At 37.8% G+C, this 18,186-nt stretch overlaps 1 protein-coding gene and 2 long non-coding RNA genes across 6 annotated transcripts; all 3 read right to left on the reverse strand.

Moving 5' to 3' along the window:
- Positions 1 to 3,907: 3,907 nt before the first annotated feature.
- Positions 3,908 to 8,033, reverse strand: LOC139191605 (uncharacterized). Its single transcript, XR_011575701.1, has 2 exons — positions 5,478 to 8,033; positions 3,908 to 4,923 (listed from the first exon to the last, which is right to left on the reverse strand). It is a non-coding gene; the product is annotated as an uncharacterized lncRNA (long non-coding RNA).
- A 2,049-nt stretch (positions 8,034 to 10,082) lies between these two features.
- On the reverse strand, positions 10,083 to 12,910 carry LOC139191604 (uncharacterized). The gene is made up of 5 exons (XR_011575700.1): positions 12,667 to 12,910; positions 12,424 to 12,583; positions 12,250 to 12,318; positions 11,637 to 11,695; positions 10,083 to 10,762 (listed from the first exon to the last, which is right to left on the reverse strand). It is a non-coding gene; the product is annotated as an uncharacterized lncRNA (long non-coding RNA).
- Positions 12,911 to 14,192: 1,282 nt separating this feature from the next.
- On the reverse strand, positions 14,193 to 17,924 carry LOC103430990 (protein CHROMOSOME TRANSMISSION FIDELITY 7-like). Of its 4 annotated transcripts, none has more exons than XM_070812458.1 (6): positions 17,600 to 17,924; positions 17,095 to 17,359; positions 16,889 to 16,984; positions 16,710 to 16,778; positions 16,111 to 16,448; positions 14,193 to 14,587 (listed from the first exon to the last, which is right to left on the reverse strand). In XM_070812458.1, the coding sequence occupies exons 1-6, from the start codon at positions 17,779 to 17,781 to the stop codon at positions 14,443 to 14,445; spliced, it is 1,095 nt and encodes a 364-aa protein (XP_070668559.1). In that variant the 5' UTR covers positions 17,782 to 17,924; the 3' UTR covers positions 14,193 to 14,442. The 4 variants fall into 4 exon arrangements, with proteins under 4 accessions (XP_070668559.1, XP_028949034.2, XP_028949035.2 ...); XM_029093201.2 differs by having other exon boundaries at positions 16,889 to 16,993; XM_029093202.2 differs by having other exon boundaries at positions 17,095 to 17,362.
- Between the last annotated feature and the right edge of the window lie 262 nt (positions 17,925 to 18,186).

An 18,186-nucleotide genomic window follows, 5' to 3' on the forward strand; every position in this document is an offset into this window, starting at 1 on the left:
TTATTAATTAGTAGTATAAAAGTTACGTTAACAAACGTTTATCATCCAAACTGTTCATTCCCTTTATCATCATCCAAAGGTCTTATACGCAAAATGATATTTAACTTGGTGGTTTTTCAATCATTCATATACATAAAACAAATAGACAGTTCATCACAAGAATGCTATTTGTTAAGGACAAGGATTGTCTACCCTTCACTTCCGGTGCCCTTCCCGTGCCCTCCTGTTTGTGTGATCATGGTTAAGCCACATCAACATTTTATATACTATTTATTTTTGTCTTATTATATCTATAAAAAATAATATAAAATGTTGACATGACTTAACTGTGACCACACAAAACAGGAGGGCACGGAAATGACACCGGAAGTGGAGGGCAGACAATCCTTGTCCATTTGTTAAAAGAAAAGTAAGTCCCCTAGGGGGAGACACAAGCATTATTATTTTTATTTTGAAGTTCTAAATTTTAGAAGCTTCTTTTGAGTAGCGGTTTTTCTTGGGTGCCACACGGAACCAGCCAATAATCTATATTGTTGAGGGAGAAGCCCTTATGATTAAACATTTATATAAACCCTAAAAGGGCCTTTGTTTATAACTACTAGAAAAAAACAGAAAATACATATATAATAAGGACAATATCGTAAAAATGATATACAAAATTGAAAACCACTTGATAAAGAGATAAGCCTCAAAACGAAAAAATTTTGCAGGATGAGGATGAGAACCGCCAAAGTGGGATTAATACTTAAAAAAAAATAAAAAAAATAAAAAAAAATAAAAATGAAAAAAAATTTATAACGCTGTAATATTCCAATTCTGCGAATTGATAATGACACAATAAATCTAAAATTACACGAATATAAGAGGTTTTAGCTGCTAATTCTATTTTCTCACTAAAAAAGATGTGGATTCATACAAAGCCATTCATATAAGGTAGTGTGGAGCCCCTCCTCGATGATACTAACAGTTCAAATTCTGATTGGACGGGAAAGTAATCCAATCCATGGATTACAAAAACCAAACCCAAATCCTCCTCCCAAACATCGAATAGGAAACATTGTCCCTCTCTAGACAGCTACATTACCCCCAAAATCTCACCTCCAATTTCCTAAAACGACATCGTCCTTCTAACACTTCCGCAGTCCATGCGACCATATACACAAAATATACACACTTTAAAATTATGTCATAGTCAGGTATACCTTCCTTCTCTTATACCCAACCGCATACTATCAATCTCCCTATCACCAATCAAAAACCCAGAAGACCGGGACTTTTCTAGTCGGACCCTTTAACGGGTCGGGAAATCGGACCCGCCAGCGACCTGAACGCGAAAGTCACTGGGTCGTAAGCGCACCAGTGGAACCCCACTTCTCTCCCCATCTCGTTCGCCCTCGAACACCCCTCGCACGCCGTCGCTCCACTCCGGCGGCCCAGCCCAATCCCGAGCCCATCCGCCCGTCCCAGCCCCATGTCCGTCAAGTACCTCTCTTTCTCAGACTGCAGCTCCCTGGCCCCATTCTCGTACTCGGCCCGACCCGCAAAAGGCATGGTCAATCCGGCGGCGTTTCCGTTTTCGATCTCCATGCCGCGTTTTAAGAGCATAACATTCTCGCGATGGAGATTCTTGTTGATCGGATTTTGAGCTCCCAACGACGCCGTGTTGTGGTGCTCGTCTTCTTGGAAGTCTTGGTGGTGGTGGACCTGGTAATTGTGATTCTTCCGCCGCCTCGACCGCTTGAGCTCCACGAGGAAGCAGCAGTTCTTCTCTTGAGAAATCGCGCTGAAGTTGACCTTGCCGGTGATGGGGATTCGCTGGCGGGTCTCCGGCGAGGATAGGAAAACAGTGAACTGCCCCGGCAAGATTCCTATCTTGTGGCTCAGAACCGACAGGAACCGCGGGAAATCAAGCTTTGGGTAAACGACGAGGTCGCCGATATCGGTCTCGGTCTCGCCATCGGAGAAGACGACAGGGAACGAGACGCCTCCTTCGGCCTCCATCATCTCTACTCTCTCCCGTCTCCGGCGAGATGACATCAGATTTCCGGTGATTAAATTCGTCAGAGTTTTAAAAATCGAAACGTAAAATTTGGGGAATTTTGGTGGAGGTGGAGAAATGAGCAGGGGAAGGGGGTTATACGGAGCTGTGTCGGGGTTTTGGACCGAAGTGGTAAATAGGGTAAGGCAGTAGGGGTATTTAGGGAATTCTGTACTTGATGTTTTCGTAGGAAGTTCGATCGTAATTTCAAGAGCACTCATGCCATAGATGTGAAATGTGGAAGCTTGGGGCCCAATCAATTGAAAACGGTTCGTTCCGGCTTTTGTTTGGGCAATATCGGAAATTCATGGTTTTTTTGCCAGTTTAAAAAGAAAAAAAATTCTGTGATTGTACGCGTTCATCATACATTGTGCGATCAGAAATCATTTTAAATTTTAAAATTTAAAATTAAATATAAATTGCACCTAATGAAAATGATCGTATAATGTACAATGAACGGTTACGATCACGGAATTTCTCTAATCCCAAAAAAAAGGTCATTTTCCGTGAAAAAAAAAACACAAGACATGTCAGCATCATGAATGTATTGTTGTCTGTTTTTCATTAGTTACAACATTGGAACCAGGAAGAATTTTGAACTTGACTAGTCAAGATTCAACCATAGTACCAACCGCCCTCCTCCAGTCAAAAAATATTAAGACTCTAGCCTTCATGCACGCGTTCAAGTGCATGTAGAAGGTTTTTTTTTTAAATTATAGCGTGCTACGCGTGACTTACATATTTTAAATATATTTATTTGTGTAAATTGATAAAAGGAAAGTCAAATATTTGAAGTAAATGAATAATTTTATATAATGCTAGAAGAAATCTCTCATAAACCAATTAAAACAGCTGAATTCACATAATAAAATCGGTTTCTATAGAATTCATTTAAAGTTCCACATAAGATTTAATAAACAATTGATTGAATCACATTATGCTCATGGTGAGGCTAACCCCACTCATTCTCCCTTAGTGTAGATAATATCGTTTGTTAAAAAAAAAACACAATTATTTGACAATTAATTTAATCACATTATTATTCGCGTGCGAAAGACATTTTCTATAAAGAAAATAATATTTAATAAACAACTGATTGAATCACATTATTGCTAACATATTGTAAGGTACTAATTTTTTTTTTTTTAACTTTACTAATTTCTTATCAACACTACGCGTCTCTTAATATGTTTTGAATACAATATTCATGATTTTTTTTATTATTATATTTTTCTTTTCCCTTCACATGGGCACCATCAACTTTCACTCATCCTTCTATTTTTTTTATTCTTTTCTCTCTTCCCACCTGCAAAAGACATTTTTTGAATTACAGTGCTCTACGCGCGACTTAGACATTTTAAATATATTTATATGCGTGAATTGCTTCAATATTTTTTATTTCGTTATTTTCTTTTTTATCATCGGCGCTACGCACCTCTTAAGATGTTTTGAACAAAACATTTATGATTTTTCTTATTTTTTAGGGACACTTTGGATGCGGTCCCTAGCTATCAATATTCTTTGATTGAAACCTTGTTAGTTTTTAGTTTTTGATTGAGATCCCTAACATTAATGTAATAATGTAAGTTACTATATTTTTTTAATTAAAAATTAAAAATTGAAATTTGTAATTGTTTATATTAATGAGATTTTAAATAAAACCCATAATTTATGGGATTAAAAATAATAAAATATAAATTATACTCTCTATTATATTGTGTGTGTGTGTGTGTGTGTGTGTGTGTGTACATATATGTATGGGTACATTAACCAAAATTAACAAAAAAAGTTATTGTACCAAAACATGGATACATTCTCAAATCAACGAAAAAGAATGTACCCATATAAGTTTAAACATGGATTAAAAAATTTGAATGAATTTTATATTAAAAAAAGGGTACATTTTATGACACACCCCGTCCCGAAGGAGGGCATGCTGGCCGTCACGTGAGAGTGACGTAACCATTTGCACAGTACGGAAGCTTTAAGATACAATTCTTTTCCAAATCCAAACATTTCGCAAACGTTGTAACCCCTCTCCGTAAAACTTGTATACTTTCCCAGAAATGTAAAATATAAATATACATATATATTCTCAATAATTCATTTTTACTATCTCAACATTTTTTTCTTTAACAATCATGCCATGCCATGTCTAATTCAACAGTTAAGTATGGATGCATCAACAATAATCATATCAGGTGCAAGAAAGTAATCAACCGGAGGCCCTCTAATAGCCCTGTACGGTTGAACCTAGAGCTTAAAATCTATCACTCTCACTCTGCCGGAGTCACCTCTGTGACCTGTACGGCCTTCTGCACACAAGTTACGCTCTAGTGCCTTCTCATCAATCATCTGTGCACATAATCTAAGGTCACCCACCAGTCGAAATCTCACTAACACTCTACGACTGGCCCGTCGCACCCACTCCGCGTGGACTGTGCGACCAGCATCTACTTGGATCCAAGGCGAGCGTGCGATGCGGTGAATACTATAAGCACTAAACCATGGTGCAGGATTTGAGCTCAATATATATCAACATCATCATAACAGTATTTAAATACTCACCTGATACTCACCTGTGCGTCCGCCGCACCAATTCATACATATGCATCATATATCAATTCATACTTTTCATATCATTTCATGCATGGCAATTCGATTCACATTTCTATATACTTTTCATATACTTTTATGCATGGCATCTCAATTCGCGTTTTCATATAATTTTATATACCTTTCATTTAAAACATAATTTCATTCTAATTCAATTTCTGGGAAAACGTCAAGTATATATATATACGGAAAACAAAACTGCCCACTCACCTGGAGTTCGCCCTACAACTCCCTAGCACAATACGCCAAGGCGTCATGACGATCGGCGCCTAAAACAATAATCAATTCCAACCTTAGAATTCATATCGATAGAATATATAACTTATATAAAATACGTCACTACGTAGATCGATCCGGAAGATCTGCCACTCAGATTTTAAATCCATAACTTCCAGAGGTCCACAATATACCTCTAGGACAACTTCCTAAAATTTCATCACCATCCAACGGTCGGATCGTTAATTCACATTTTCACCTATTGCAAAAACTATAAAACGTTATTTAAAGCACCTAACCAACAATTCGTAATAATTTTCTCATACGGTGCTCAAATTGGGTATATGAATATACCACGGTGATCTACTCGACGTCACGGACGTCGACATATTTTTAAAATAATTTTTTTTACTGTAGCACGCGCCCCCACGCGCCAAGGAAGGCACGGACCTACGCGCCCCCACACGCACCTTCTTCTTCCTTGGGTCGCCGGACTGGTTTTTCCGGCGGCCGTTTTTCAAATTGCCATAACTTTGTCATTTCTCAACGAAATCAAGTGATTCAAAAACGAGAGTTGTAGCCCTTGAAGAGAAAAAGAGAATGGTACCTTGCACAACACCTAGTTCTCCGTGGTTTGGCCGGAAACTGCCTCGAAAGCCTCGGAGGTCGCCGGAAACTGGGTATTTTTCAAATGAGTATAACTTCTTCAATACTCAACGAAATTGAGTGAAACAAAAAGGAAAGTTGTAGTACTTGATGAGACGAAGAGATTGATACCTACCTTGACTCCTAACTCGCCGGGGATTCACCGGAAAAAGCCTCGAAAGTTCCGGCCAAATTTTGAACTTGTCGATCTCCGTGTTCTTACGTCCAAAAACTTCCAACGAAGCACTCCGAGCTTCCTTGGGACCTCACTAAGTCCGCTGTGATCTTGTTTTAACCTAAAACGTAGTCATTTAGAAGATCATGAACAGTACCATTTCACGGGAACTTTGAAACTAGGGTTTTCCGAAGCAAAACTTACCTGAAATGGATACCATCGTGATCGTGGAGGTTCCAGGAGTTTGATGGTGGTTTTAACTCCGTCGTTGGTAGAAGTTTAGGGTGGTTTTGTGGTTGGTTTGGTTCGAACGGAGAAGAAGAGTGACAGAGAGAGTGAGAGAGTCGTGAGGGAAGAGAGAGAGAGACAGCATGCAGAAAATAGGGAGAGGATTGAGGGATGTGGGGATGTCCTTTTCCAATCCCCAACTCCAAACCACAAAATTTTAACCTAAAAATCTAAGTTTCATCCTTATTAAATTCCTTTTTTTTTTCAAAACTTAGGAACCTAGATAATTATCAACTTGAGCTTCACATACTTAGTATTTATTAAGGGCAATTTCGTTCATTCACAGCCACGAATGTAATATTTTGGAACGGGCTGTGACAATCTCCCCTCCTTATAGAATTTCGTCCCCGAAATTCCAACCACCAATCAACCCATCAATACTCATACCAAACTCGGTAAGTTTCTTTCATCCGATTCTCTTTCTCCCACGCAATTTTCTTCCACTGAATAATTCCTTCACAAAACTTTTACCATTTACTCTATCTTAACTCTCAGGATTTTCTTTTTCCAATCCAAAGTCGTCCATAGCTCCTCACTAATTAGATCCAGCTTAATTCTCAATAGTTGCACCAGAATTCCATGAGACGACTCTGCCACCTAGTGACAACGCATCGAACATAAAATACATTATGTGCCTTAGCCAATTCTGAAGGCATCACAAACTTGTATGCAACTTCGTCGATTCCCTTAATGATCAAAACGGACTGATGTGTTCAAGACTTATCTTGTCTTCCTTTCTGAATCTTACTATTTCTGTTCATGGTGAATTTTCCAAAATATTGAATCATGAAACACATCATGCACTTACGACAACTCTGGAAGCCATTCAATTCTATAATCAACTTCACCAACCTTTCGATGATCACGTTAAGTCCGATTCATTTAGGATTTAACTTGCCTTCCTTTCCAACCCGAATTATACTTTTCTATGGTGAACACTTCGAAAATATAAAACCATTTACCTTATATACTCGATTAGTGGCATATCCATCTGTTAATCTCTTTTGCCATTCCTGGCTACTTTCAGGTTAACTTACTCACCTGAATATTCTTAGAAGAGACTCATCCAAAATTTCGGGCCCACTAAAATTCTTTTGTGATCGAATCTTTCTCTACCCAGAAGCATTCCATCCACAATTCAGCAAAAATCGACACACATGACACGCTTCAGGGACCCTATGGCGTTATTTCGGAAACTGCGCACCCAACATACTTAAGAAACTCAGCAGTTCCGTAATCCAATTCTCTTTCCATTTCTGTTTAGAAACAGAAAATAGCTGTCTCAATCCAAAGGTTTATCTCTTTCCGCCTCAATCTGCTGATCAAATAAAACTGTCGAGTGGTATGATAAATCTTATTACTTCCGGAATATTGCAGAAGCTGAACAGTGTACTTCGTCCAAAATTTCTTGCTTTAAACCCACAACATTAAGCACATACTTTTTGTTTTCTTGTATCCACATACCATTTGATTCACGAATCATGTACTCATTCTTTTTCCTTTCTTTCTCTGCCTTGGTAATTTATTAAATTTCCTCGTCAAACATTTAAGTTTCGAATACGACCTTACCAAACAGGCCTAACTTGAAAATTAACAAGTATAACTTCTTCTCGATCTTCCATTCTTAATTTTTTTTTTTTCTTCCGTTGGTTTTCAATCCCCAAGATGATACTCTTGGTAAACATGCCAGACATTAATCTTACTGTAGTCTTCTCACCAAGTGCTTCAGCTAGAACAAACTTTACGATCACCCTGATCGTACAATCATGTTCATTAAGCAATACAATTCACTTTCGCTGCCTCATATCAAAATCCTTCCAAGTAATGGATATTGAAGACTTTTTGGATTCGTAAAAAAAATCTTGCATTCTCACTAAAATATAATGTCTCCATAACTTCACAGCAAGGATGGTAATCGTGACTTCCAAATCACCAGTAGGGTAATTCATCTCATGAGATTCCATTTGTCGTGAAACGTATGCAATCACCCTAACATTTGCATTAACATGCATCCAATACCATTCAAGATAGCCTGGTAAGTTAAGAATTTCCGAATCTCAATTATGGCTTGTGGTTGTTCCAATTTCTCAATTCTACTGCCTTTTAAGAATTCATTTGAATACCTTAAGCAGATATAACCAATCTCAGAATGCCACCTGATTCATCCAACATTCGCATTTGCTAAACTTAGCATACAACCAACGTTCTCTCAATCTTTGCTTCACCGACTTAATACGTTTACATGCTCTGCCCTGGCTCAGAATATGCCAGAATATCTTCAATGAAAATGATATCAATTTATCAAGGCATTCGTGGAATACTTCATCCATAAACTCCTAAAACAGCGTGAGTTTTCTTATAGCATCACCAAAACTCATAAAAGATCATAACAAATCCAGAAAACCATCTTATGATCAATGTCGCTCAAAATCTTCAATTGGTAATAACCAGACCTCAATCAATCTTTGAAATTACACAAACATCTCTGAGCTTATCAACTAAACATCAGTACACTATCATGGATAACGGTTCTCGATCGTTACCAATTCCATTGTCTATAATCAATGAACAGTCTCAAGATCCATTTTCTTCCTCACCAACAAACTGGGGCTCCTCAAAAGTGTTGTACTAGGTTGAATGAAGCTTTTATCAACCAATTCTTTCAACTGAATTTCCAATTCCCTTAACTCATCCTGAACCAATCTCCAATATAAATTTATACCTGGTAACAAATCAATAATGAACCTCATATCTCTGCCTGAAGACAATCCAGGTATACTTTCAGGGAAGACATCAAGAAAAGTCTAACCCTTTCGACATTATTCACACTACTCCAAACAACATCATTTAGCACCACAGGAACTAAGTATTTTTGGGCAGCCTTTCAAAACAATCTCTTTGCTTTCACAGCATAAATAATGGTTGAACTCACTTCACTTTGCATACTTACAAAAGTAATCTCTGGTCATCCAGATCGATGGAAAGTACTGGTTTCCCGTAACATTCCGTCTTGTCACAATTATAACCAACCAATCTAATGGAACAGAATTAACTGATACAATATATATTCTATTATTATTAAGCATTCTAAATAAGTACAATACTAACATAAAATAATCTACCGGGTTGCTTGCTTAACGAATCCACGAATGAGTTATTAATATTACGGTCTGCAGCCCGCAATACTGATAAATCATCGTTGTCCTCAAAGATATAACATTACTAATGCAAAATACATACACTCGTCTCAACTACATTTATTTACTACTCTCTAGATAATAACATACATAATAAGAAATATATCAGCCGAAGTCAACTAGAATGACCAATACGGCTGATTCAACTCTTATCTCAATAATACGTCGGCCGGATCCACTCCGCGTGGTCGGTACGGCCGAGCCTATAACTCACCAATTTCTCATGCGTCAGCCAGATCCACCTCTCGTGGCATGTATGGCTGAACATATAACTCATCAAATCTCTCTGTACCCACGGTCAATCCGACCAAACTACTAAGTCCATAACTCTGCTGAATCGACACTATGATATCATGGAAAATTGTTGAGTACAACTGATTCTAGGGACGATTCACAATTCTGTGTCCCCTCTGTTCACATAAACACATTCCTTGATTTCACATTTCTCAAAGTGTTAATTTTGTACCTGCTGCACAAGGTACAATTCCTTTACTCGAGACACCTTGTCTCAAATATCTGGGATTACCAGTATATCCATCACTTTTACTCTGACCAGTGACATTAAAACCTCAGCTGGAAGAATTAACTCTAGCTTCACTTCTTTCGAAGCTCTAAATCTTTCTATATCCTTGATATGACGAATCATTAACTTTATCGTCTTCTTTTAATTCCCATTCATTTCTTATTCTTCTTTATTCTCGTTGCTCATGTTCTCAGAGTCCTCAAGACTCAACAGCATCTCGTATATTCCTAGTAAGAAGTACAATGGATAGTGGTCACCCAAAATACCACTTCCCTTTTTGCCACCCAGCTTAAAACAACATAACACCTCCACCAAATTAGCAGCAATATCCGAATGGAAACGAGGCTAGTCTGAAAACTTTCTATAATATTCATTTATCGTCAACTTCCTTGATTCACATTTGCAAACTCTTGCTTACTACCATCGATAAATGCCGGAGGGATAAACTTTTCCTTAAACAAGTCCTTAAACAATTTTAAATCGGCTGTTCCTCCGGTGACAACAAATCATACTCCTGTTTCCACCAGGATACAAATTCATAACCAAAACCAGGTAGTCGTCTCGACCCACCTGTCAGAAGGAAATTTCCTTTAACTTGCATAATCCGAAACATCTTTTCCCATTGGTTAATCCGTCACTTTGTTCCCTCAGGTTCATCATTTCTCTTAAGTGATTCAAGTTCAACTCATAACCCGTCTTAAAATGTCCATTTCGATAATATACTGAATCACCATAATAATAGTTTCCCCTAAACCGCTAAATCAGGGAGACTAAATTCCTCTAACTAAGTGGCTTGCTACGAGGCGGTGTAGTTCTGACAGAATTCACTAGAACTTCTCAAAATGTCCAAGACTGCAACCATGCTCTGATACCAACTGACACACCCCGTCCCGAAGGAGGGCATGCTGGCCGTCACGTGAGAGTGACGTAACCATTTGCACAGTACGGAAGCTTTAAGATACAATTTATAAGTTGATACACCTGAAGGTGAGTCCTAATTTTGTCCAATCTGTCAGAACACCGTCAAATTCCTTGTAGTCACCACACCTTTGTGATTCCTGAACCTGGAGGGGCGCAAAACCAAAATTGAGTGGGTCAGTAAAACAATTCTTTTCCAAATCCAAACATTTCGCAAACGTTGTAACCCCTCTCCGTAAAACTTGTATACTTTCCCAGAAATGTAAAATATAAATATACATATATATTCTCAATAATTCATTTTTACTATCTCAACATTTTTTTCTTTAACAATCATGCCATGCCATGTCTAATTCAACAGTTAAGTATGGATGCATCAACAATAATCATATCAGGTGCAAGAAAGTAATCAACCGGAGGCCCTCTAATAGCCCTGTACGGTTGAACCTAGAGCTTAAAATCTATCACTCTCACTCTGCCGGAGTCACCTCTGTGACCTGTACGGCCTTCTGCACACAAGTTACGCTCTAGTGCTTTCTCATCAATCATCTGTGCACATAATCTAAGGTCACCCACCAGTCGAAATCTCACTAACACTCTACGACTGGCCCGTCGCACCCACTCCACGTGGACTGTGCGACCAGCATCTACTTGGATCCAAGGCGAGCGTGCGATGCGGTGAATACTATAAGCACTAAACCATGGTGCAGGATTTGAGCTCAATATATATCAACATCATCATAACAGTATTTAAATACTCACCTGATACTCACCTGTGCGTCCGCCGCACCAATTCATACATATGCATCATATATCAATTCATACTTTTCATATCATTTCATGCATGGCAATTCGATTCACATTTCTATATACTTTTCATATACTTTTATGCATGGCATCTCAATTCACGTTTTCATATAATTTTATATACCTTTCATTTAAAACATAATTTCATTCTAATTCAATTTCTGGGAAAACGTCAAGTATATATATATACGGAAAACAAAACTGCCCACTCACCTGGAGTTCGCCCTACAACTCTCTAGCACAATACGCCAAGGCGTCATGACGATCGGCGCCTAAAACAATAATCAATTCCAACCTTAGAATTCATATCGATAGAATATATAACTTATATAAAATACGTCACTACGTAGATCGATCCGGAAGATCTGCCACTCAGATTTTAAATCCATAACTTCCAGAGGTCCACAATATACCTCTAGGACAACTTCCTAAAATTTCATCACCATCCAACGGTCGGATCGTTAATTCACATTTTCACCTATTGCAAAAACTATAAAACGTTATTTAAAGCACCTAACCAACAATTCGTAATAAATTTCTCATACGGTGCTCAAATTGGGTATATGAATATACCACGGTGATCTACTCGACGTCACGGACGTCGACATATTTTTAAAATAATTTTTTTTACTGTAGCACGCGCCCCCACGCGCCAAGGAAGGCACGGACCTACGCGCCCCCACGCGCACCTTCTTCTTCCTTGGGTCGCCGGACTGGTTTTTCCAGCGGCGGTTTTTCAAATTGCCATAACTTTGTCATTTCTCAACGAAATCAAGTGATTCAAAAACGAGAGTTGTAGCCCTTGAAGAGACAAAGAGAATGGTACCTTGCACAACACCTAGTTCTCCGTGGTTTGGCCGGAAACTGCCTCGAAAGCCTCGGAGGTCGCCGGAAACTGGGTATTTTTCAAATGAGTATAACTTCTTCAATACTCAACGAAATTGAGTGAAACAAAAAGGAAAGTTGTAGTACTTGACGAGACGAAGATATTGATACCTACCTTGACTCCTAACTCGCCGGGGATTCGCCGGAAAAATCCTAGAAAGTTCCGGCCAAATTTTGAACTTGTCGATCTCCGTGTTCTTACGTCCAAAAACTTCCAACGAAGCACTCCGAGCTTCCTTGGGACCTCACTAAGCCCGCTGTGATCTTGTTTTAGCCTAAAACGTAGTCATTTAGAAGATCATGAACAGTACCATTTCACGGGAACTTTGAAACTAGGGTTTTCCGAAGCAAAACTTACCTGAAATGGATACCATCGTGATCGTGGAGGTTCCAGGAGTTTGATGGTGGTTTTAACTCCGTCGTTGGTAGAAGTTTAGGGTGGTTTTGTGGTTGGTTTGGTTCGAACGGAGAAGAAGAGTGACAGAGAGAGTGAGAGAGTCGTGAGGGAAGAGAGAGAGAGACAGCATGCAGAAAATAGGGAGAGGATTGAGGGATGTGGGGATGTCCTTTTCCAATCCCCAACTCCAAACCACAAAATTTTAACCTAAAAATCTAAGTTCCATCCTTATTAAATTTCATTTTATTTTCAAAACTTAGGAACCTAGATAATTATCAACTTGAGCTTCACATACTTAGTATTTCTTAAGGGCAATTTCGTCCATTCACAGCCACGAATGTAATATTTTGGAACGGGCTGTGACATTTTACATATAACAAATAAATATATTTGAGAATGGGTACATTTAAGATTAAAAAAATTGAAAAATTATATGAATGGGTACATTTAAGATTAAAAAATTGAGAATCTTTTTATATATAAAAAAAACTAATAGGTACAAACTTAAGTTAATTTAATTTTTTATTATTTTGGAAATGTTTGAATTGAAAATTAATTAGAAGTTTAATAGAGGTGTGAGTATTAAACCCTAAATTAATTACTAATTTTTATATTAAAAAATTATATAATAAACAAGTAAATTCATTATCACATTAATGCTAGGGACTTGAATCAAAATTTGAGAACTAATAAGGTTTTAGTCAATGAACAGTAAAAGCTAGGGACCGGATACTAATTTTTCCTATTTTTTATTATATTTTTCATCCCCATCACGTGGGCACCATCAACTTTGTCATTTGTTTACTCTTTTCTCTCTTCCCTTTCATTTTTTTTATTCTTTTCTCTCTTCCCATTTATATTTATATTATATTTTATGATGTCCAAATTACCAAATTACCCTTGCATGATTTGATATATTATTTTGGGCAAGTTTTGAATTTTTTTTGTTGAGGGCGTTTGGTCCAATTTGTTTTGTTGAAGCCGTGACCCCAAATTGGGATTTGTATGAGATATTGAGTTTGATTCTACTTTCCATTGCACCACTTGTATCACTAAAAATATAGATTCGGTGTTTTTGAACTCAAGTGCAAGAAGACAAACACGCTGCTTTCATAACCCACAATTAGCAACAAAGTTGTTTGACCTTTGAACAGATCTCTTTTTGTAGATGTACAGTACACAAGAAATGTGTGATTTTCACTCCTTTTTAATTCCTCTGCAAACTTGAAAAGGACAAATTAGTTTTGGGTTTCTATATATTTCTAGTTGTTGACATGTGGCTCGATATAAATCATAGTCAATTACTTTGTATCGATTATCCTTGTTTTTCTCTCCATCACAAACTTGTTTATGGCTTTACATATTAGAAGGGAAATCATTTGTTTTGTAATAAAAGAAGCTCACCTAGAAATAATTTGTGTGAGCCAATTGTGAGATTCTCTTTGTACATTTGTTATCTCAATCAATTAATAAATTAAGAGTTATTTCTTTCATTTTATTTGTTCCATTTGATGCTCTAGCACAACATTGATTGTATTTGATTATATCAAATTACGGAATTACCGATGTACATGTTTTTTATAATTAAGATACGAACCCAGTCTGCACCTGAGTTTGAATCCCCTTCTCATAAACAAGAGTAGTTTACAATATCGTGTTGTAAACGGACATGTCAAGATTGTTTTTAAAGAAATGAAACTCATGGTACGCATGGACGCAGTCACAGATATCTGTGTTTCATGGGACAATATGGTTGGTTTTGTACACCAGAAAATATCCTCCACCACCAATATAATTGGACGCCAATGCCTTTCCAGCCGATGTTGGTTGAGAGAATGCCAGTTGAGAGCGTTCGAGGACAAATCCCATGCAGAAACTTTTCCTGTGATGGAGAAATAATATGTAAACATCCAAATGCTAGATGGAACAGACATCGACAAGAAGCAAGCGAATCAATCTTCTGCGATAATAGGACAGATAATGATTTCAGATGATTGTAAGAAACTTAATGTGAGTTTCATCAAACATTCAACAAGTGTATTATTATAAGCTAAGTGAGTTATATATATTGAACTTAGCCTAACTAATGCACTAATGCAGTTTCCGGAACAAAGTCTTGGAGGGAAACCTAAAGAGATTCATATTGATTTGAATCAGACGGTTACATTGAAGATGTAACTGATGGTAACTCCTTTCCTTGATGGGAGGAACTTCCATAAGCAGTGGCGGAGCCAGGAATTTAAAACGATGGGGTCATAAAATAGCTTTAAAAATTCCATCATACTTTCATTTATAATTGTGCATGGTGTGTTCTCATATTTTAGAAACATAGAATTAGAACATTTTTATCAATAGAACCGAAAACATCTTTCTCAATGTACACAACCAAACTATCATTCAACCCATCTTATTAAGATGTGGACTCTTCATAATTTTCATCACCGAAAAAACTATTTCAACTGAAGCAGTCGCAACAGTTAAAATCAATGTTAATTTCATTAGCGAGTACACCAAGGGATATTGTCTGTCCCTCTTTGTCTCCGTCAACTTTTGTGCAAGGCTAATAATCCCTTTCAACGCAGAAAACTCATTATGCAAACGACGTAGCTTTGTTAAATTAGAAAGGTATTAATTTTTTTTTAAGGGATAAGTTTAGAAAAGGATAAGTTTACAAGTAAAAGGTTATTGGGATAAGTTTACAAAGCAACGTGCTGCTGCAAAGCTGCTGTTGCAGTGCTACTATACGGGTTCATAAAATTTTCAAAGGGATAACTTGACAAGGTTATTGGGGTCAAAGGATGCCAATGCCCCCATGTTGGCTCCGCTAGTGTCCATAAGTATATATATATAGATATAGTGATATGGTCCCTTCTCTCGGTGTGAAAAAGGTGTTTACCATTTCAGATTTAGACATAAACTCGTCCCATTGGGAGTTTGGTAATATTTTCGATCACACGAGAGAAAAAGGTTATATTGCTGCAGTGATCTTCATGGCGTGAAATGCAGGTTAGTGTCATCAACCTTTAAAGTAATTCTCTGCCGCTCAAGCAGTGGTGTAACTGAATTCTGTCGCTCAAGCGGTGGTATAACTGTGGTCTGCCGCTCAAGCAATAAATTCTCCATACACAGATTAGGGTTTGATGGTTACGATCTCTAGAAGGACCAACAATGATCAGAGGTTCAAAAGAATTTCTTAGTTCCGAAGGACATCATCGGTATGAATAAGGACTGAATGAAAAGAACTTGTGTTTCTTTCAGACACTTGGACAATTTATTATACCAAAATCTACTTAAAGTTGGCGGACGTAATTAGCAGTTCGTGATCCAAATCGCAGAGTTTTATTATCCTACATTCGATTTCCATTTCAAAATATAGAGGATATGATAGCAAGGACTTGGGCATACCTCAGGGTATCCAATAACTGGGTGGCTATGTGTTTTCTTCTGTTAGATGGAGTGACCCAAATAGCTCTAACGCCGCAGACAGCAGGCACTGCTTCCCTTTCGCAGAATATAGCGCCATTGAGATTCTCATTCAATGCTTCGGATGCAAAATGGGCTTTTTTCCTGACTTCCCTCTGAAACCTGATATCCCCAAATTGGAGAGTAGATAATTTAGCTTCATGCGTAGTAGTACCATCAGAACTTCCATCGACTGCACATGAAGGAACTTTGTGTGCTTCTTTTATTGGTTCCGCAACTAGACATCCAGCAACCCTTTGAGACAAAATGTACAGATACACCTGCAAACATAAGGGTGAGATACCGGAAACGGAGCTAATATTTCAATCATACCATAGAGAAAAACTGAGATATATTGTCCTCCTATAAGCATAGAGGAACGCATAGACATTGGCATAATTATGAAATTACATGGCACCGAAAAATTCACGAAAGTTAAGAGAAAATCTTGAATAGATGAAAGTGTGCGCAAATGCCGAAATCAATGGCTGTTCAAGAATTCTCAATGACATTTGATGCAACAAAAAATTCCAACCAGTCACCTTACACAACTTGTGCAAAATCCATCCATTTCCAAGCTCAGTCTCCATCCTCTTCACAACTTCCCCGACCTGCCAATACAACATAGTAGCGCCACTAAGCGAACCTCCTTGTATCCTTAAAACATCCCCTACTAACATATAAAGTATCAAATTCAAGAAAACAGATTTTGTATTCGAACCTTGTTTCTCTGCGCCGGAGGATCAGAATCTAACACCAAAACAATCCGACCTCCTTCAACAGAAGGCAGATGAACAACCCTCTCATTGCACCATCCCTGCAAAATCTGGTCAGCAATTTGAGGAAACAAGCACCCATTTCTAACAAACTCATTTTTTTATCAATGGACCAAACAAAGGAGACACATAACTTCTAACAAATTTGCACCTTGAATGGAATTCCATTGGTATAGTCCTTGTGAAATGCCTTGTGAGCCTTCTCATCGCCTTCGTCTCCGGCGGTATACTTGACCCCGCACGTGGAGCACGTGTGCAAATTGAAATCAGACTGACCAAAGTCTAAATAGAACTGAGCATAGCTTCTCTTCTTGTTCTTGATCACTGTTCTTCCCAATGTGGTCGATTCCGGCTTCCTGGAATTATCATCCGAAAAGGGTTTCTCCGGCAATTGAACTGAACTTTTGTCCCTTCCACTACTTTAGTACACAAAGAAAAGATTGGAAGGGAAACAAAATCCAATAAATAAAAAGGGTTCATATAAATAAAAAAAAATCTAAGATTTTCTGCAAGGGAAATCCCAGAATTTAAATTCACTCTAAACCCATTTCCTAATTCTCTTAACTGAAGCGAACCCAGAAACAAAACAACTCAAAAAATAAAAAACTTTTTCTCGGCATCCAAACAGCTCAAATCCCAGAACAAAAAACGAATACCTTTGCGGGTTTGGAGCTCTTCGCTTATAGGTGTTGCAGTATTGGTGCTGCGTCTTTTCCCAGACGGTCAATTCGTCGTCGTTTCCACCGGTAACAATCGGAGGTGGGGCTGCTGGTTTGGGTGAAGAAGAAGAAGAATAGGAGGAGGAGGGTTTGAAGAAGGCACTGATCTTTGATTGCATTTCATGAATGCTTCGTATTTGATTTGAATTCGATCTGAGTTCGTTGCCCTTCCATCGTCATTTACTTTGCTTTTGGCGCGCAGAAATAGTGGGATTGAGTCAGTTTTCCCGCCTAACTTATGTAGCCTTGCAAATTTATTTGGGGCTTCTGCCCCTTTTGAATGAACCCTTGCTGTATTTTATTGAATTTGATCACTCTTTATTTTGTTACTTTTTACATGTATTTAATACAATCATTTCAACGATCAAATATAGGATTCTAATTTACATATACTCATGTAAAATTATATATGGTCGTCAGATGAGAATTGTATAAAATACATGTTAATATTGTAGTTAATGTTGTAATTAATTAAAAGGAAAATTAATGAAAATGGGTTGAAAACTTTGAGTTTTAACGATAAG

This window comes from Malus domestica, chromosome 14, assembly GCF_042453785.1.
Source record: "Malus domestica chromosome 14, GDT2T_hap1".
NCBI classification, from domain to species: Eukaryota; Viridiplantae; Streptophyta; class Magnoliopsida; order Rosales; family Rosaceae; genus Malus; species Malus domestica.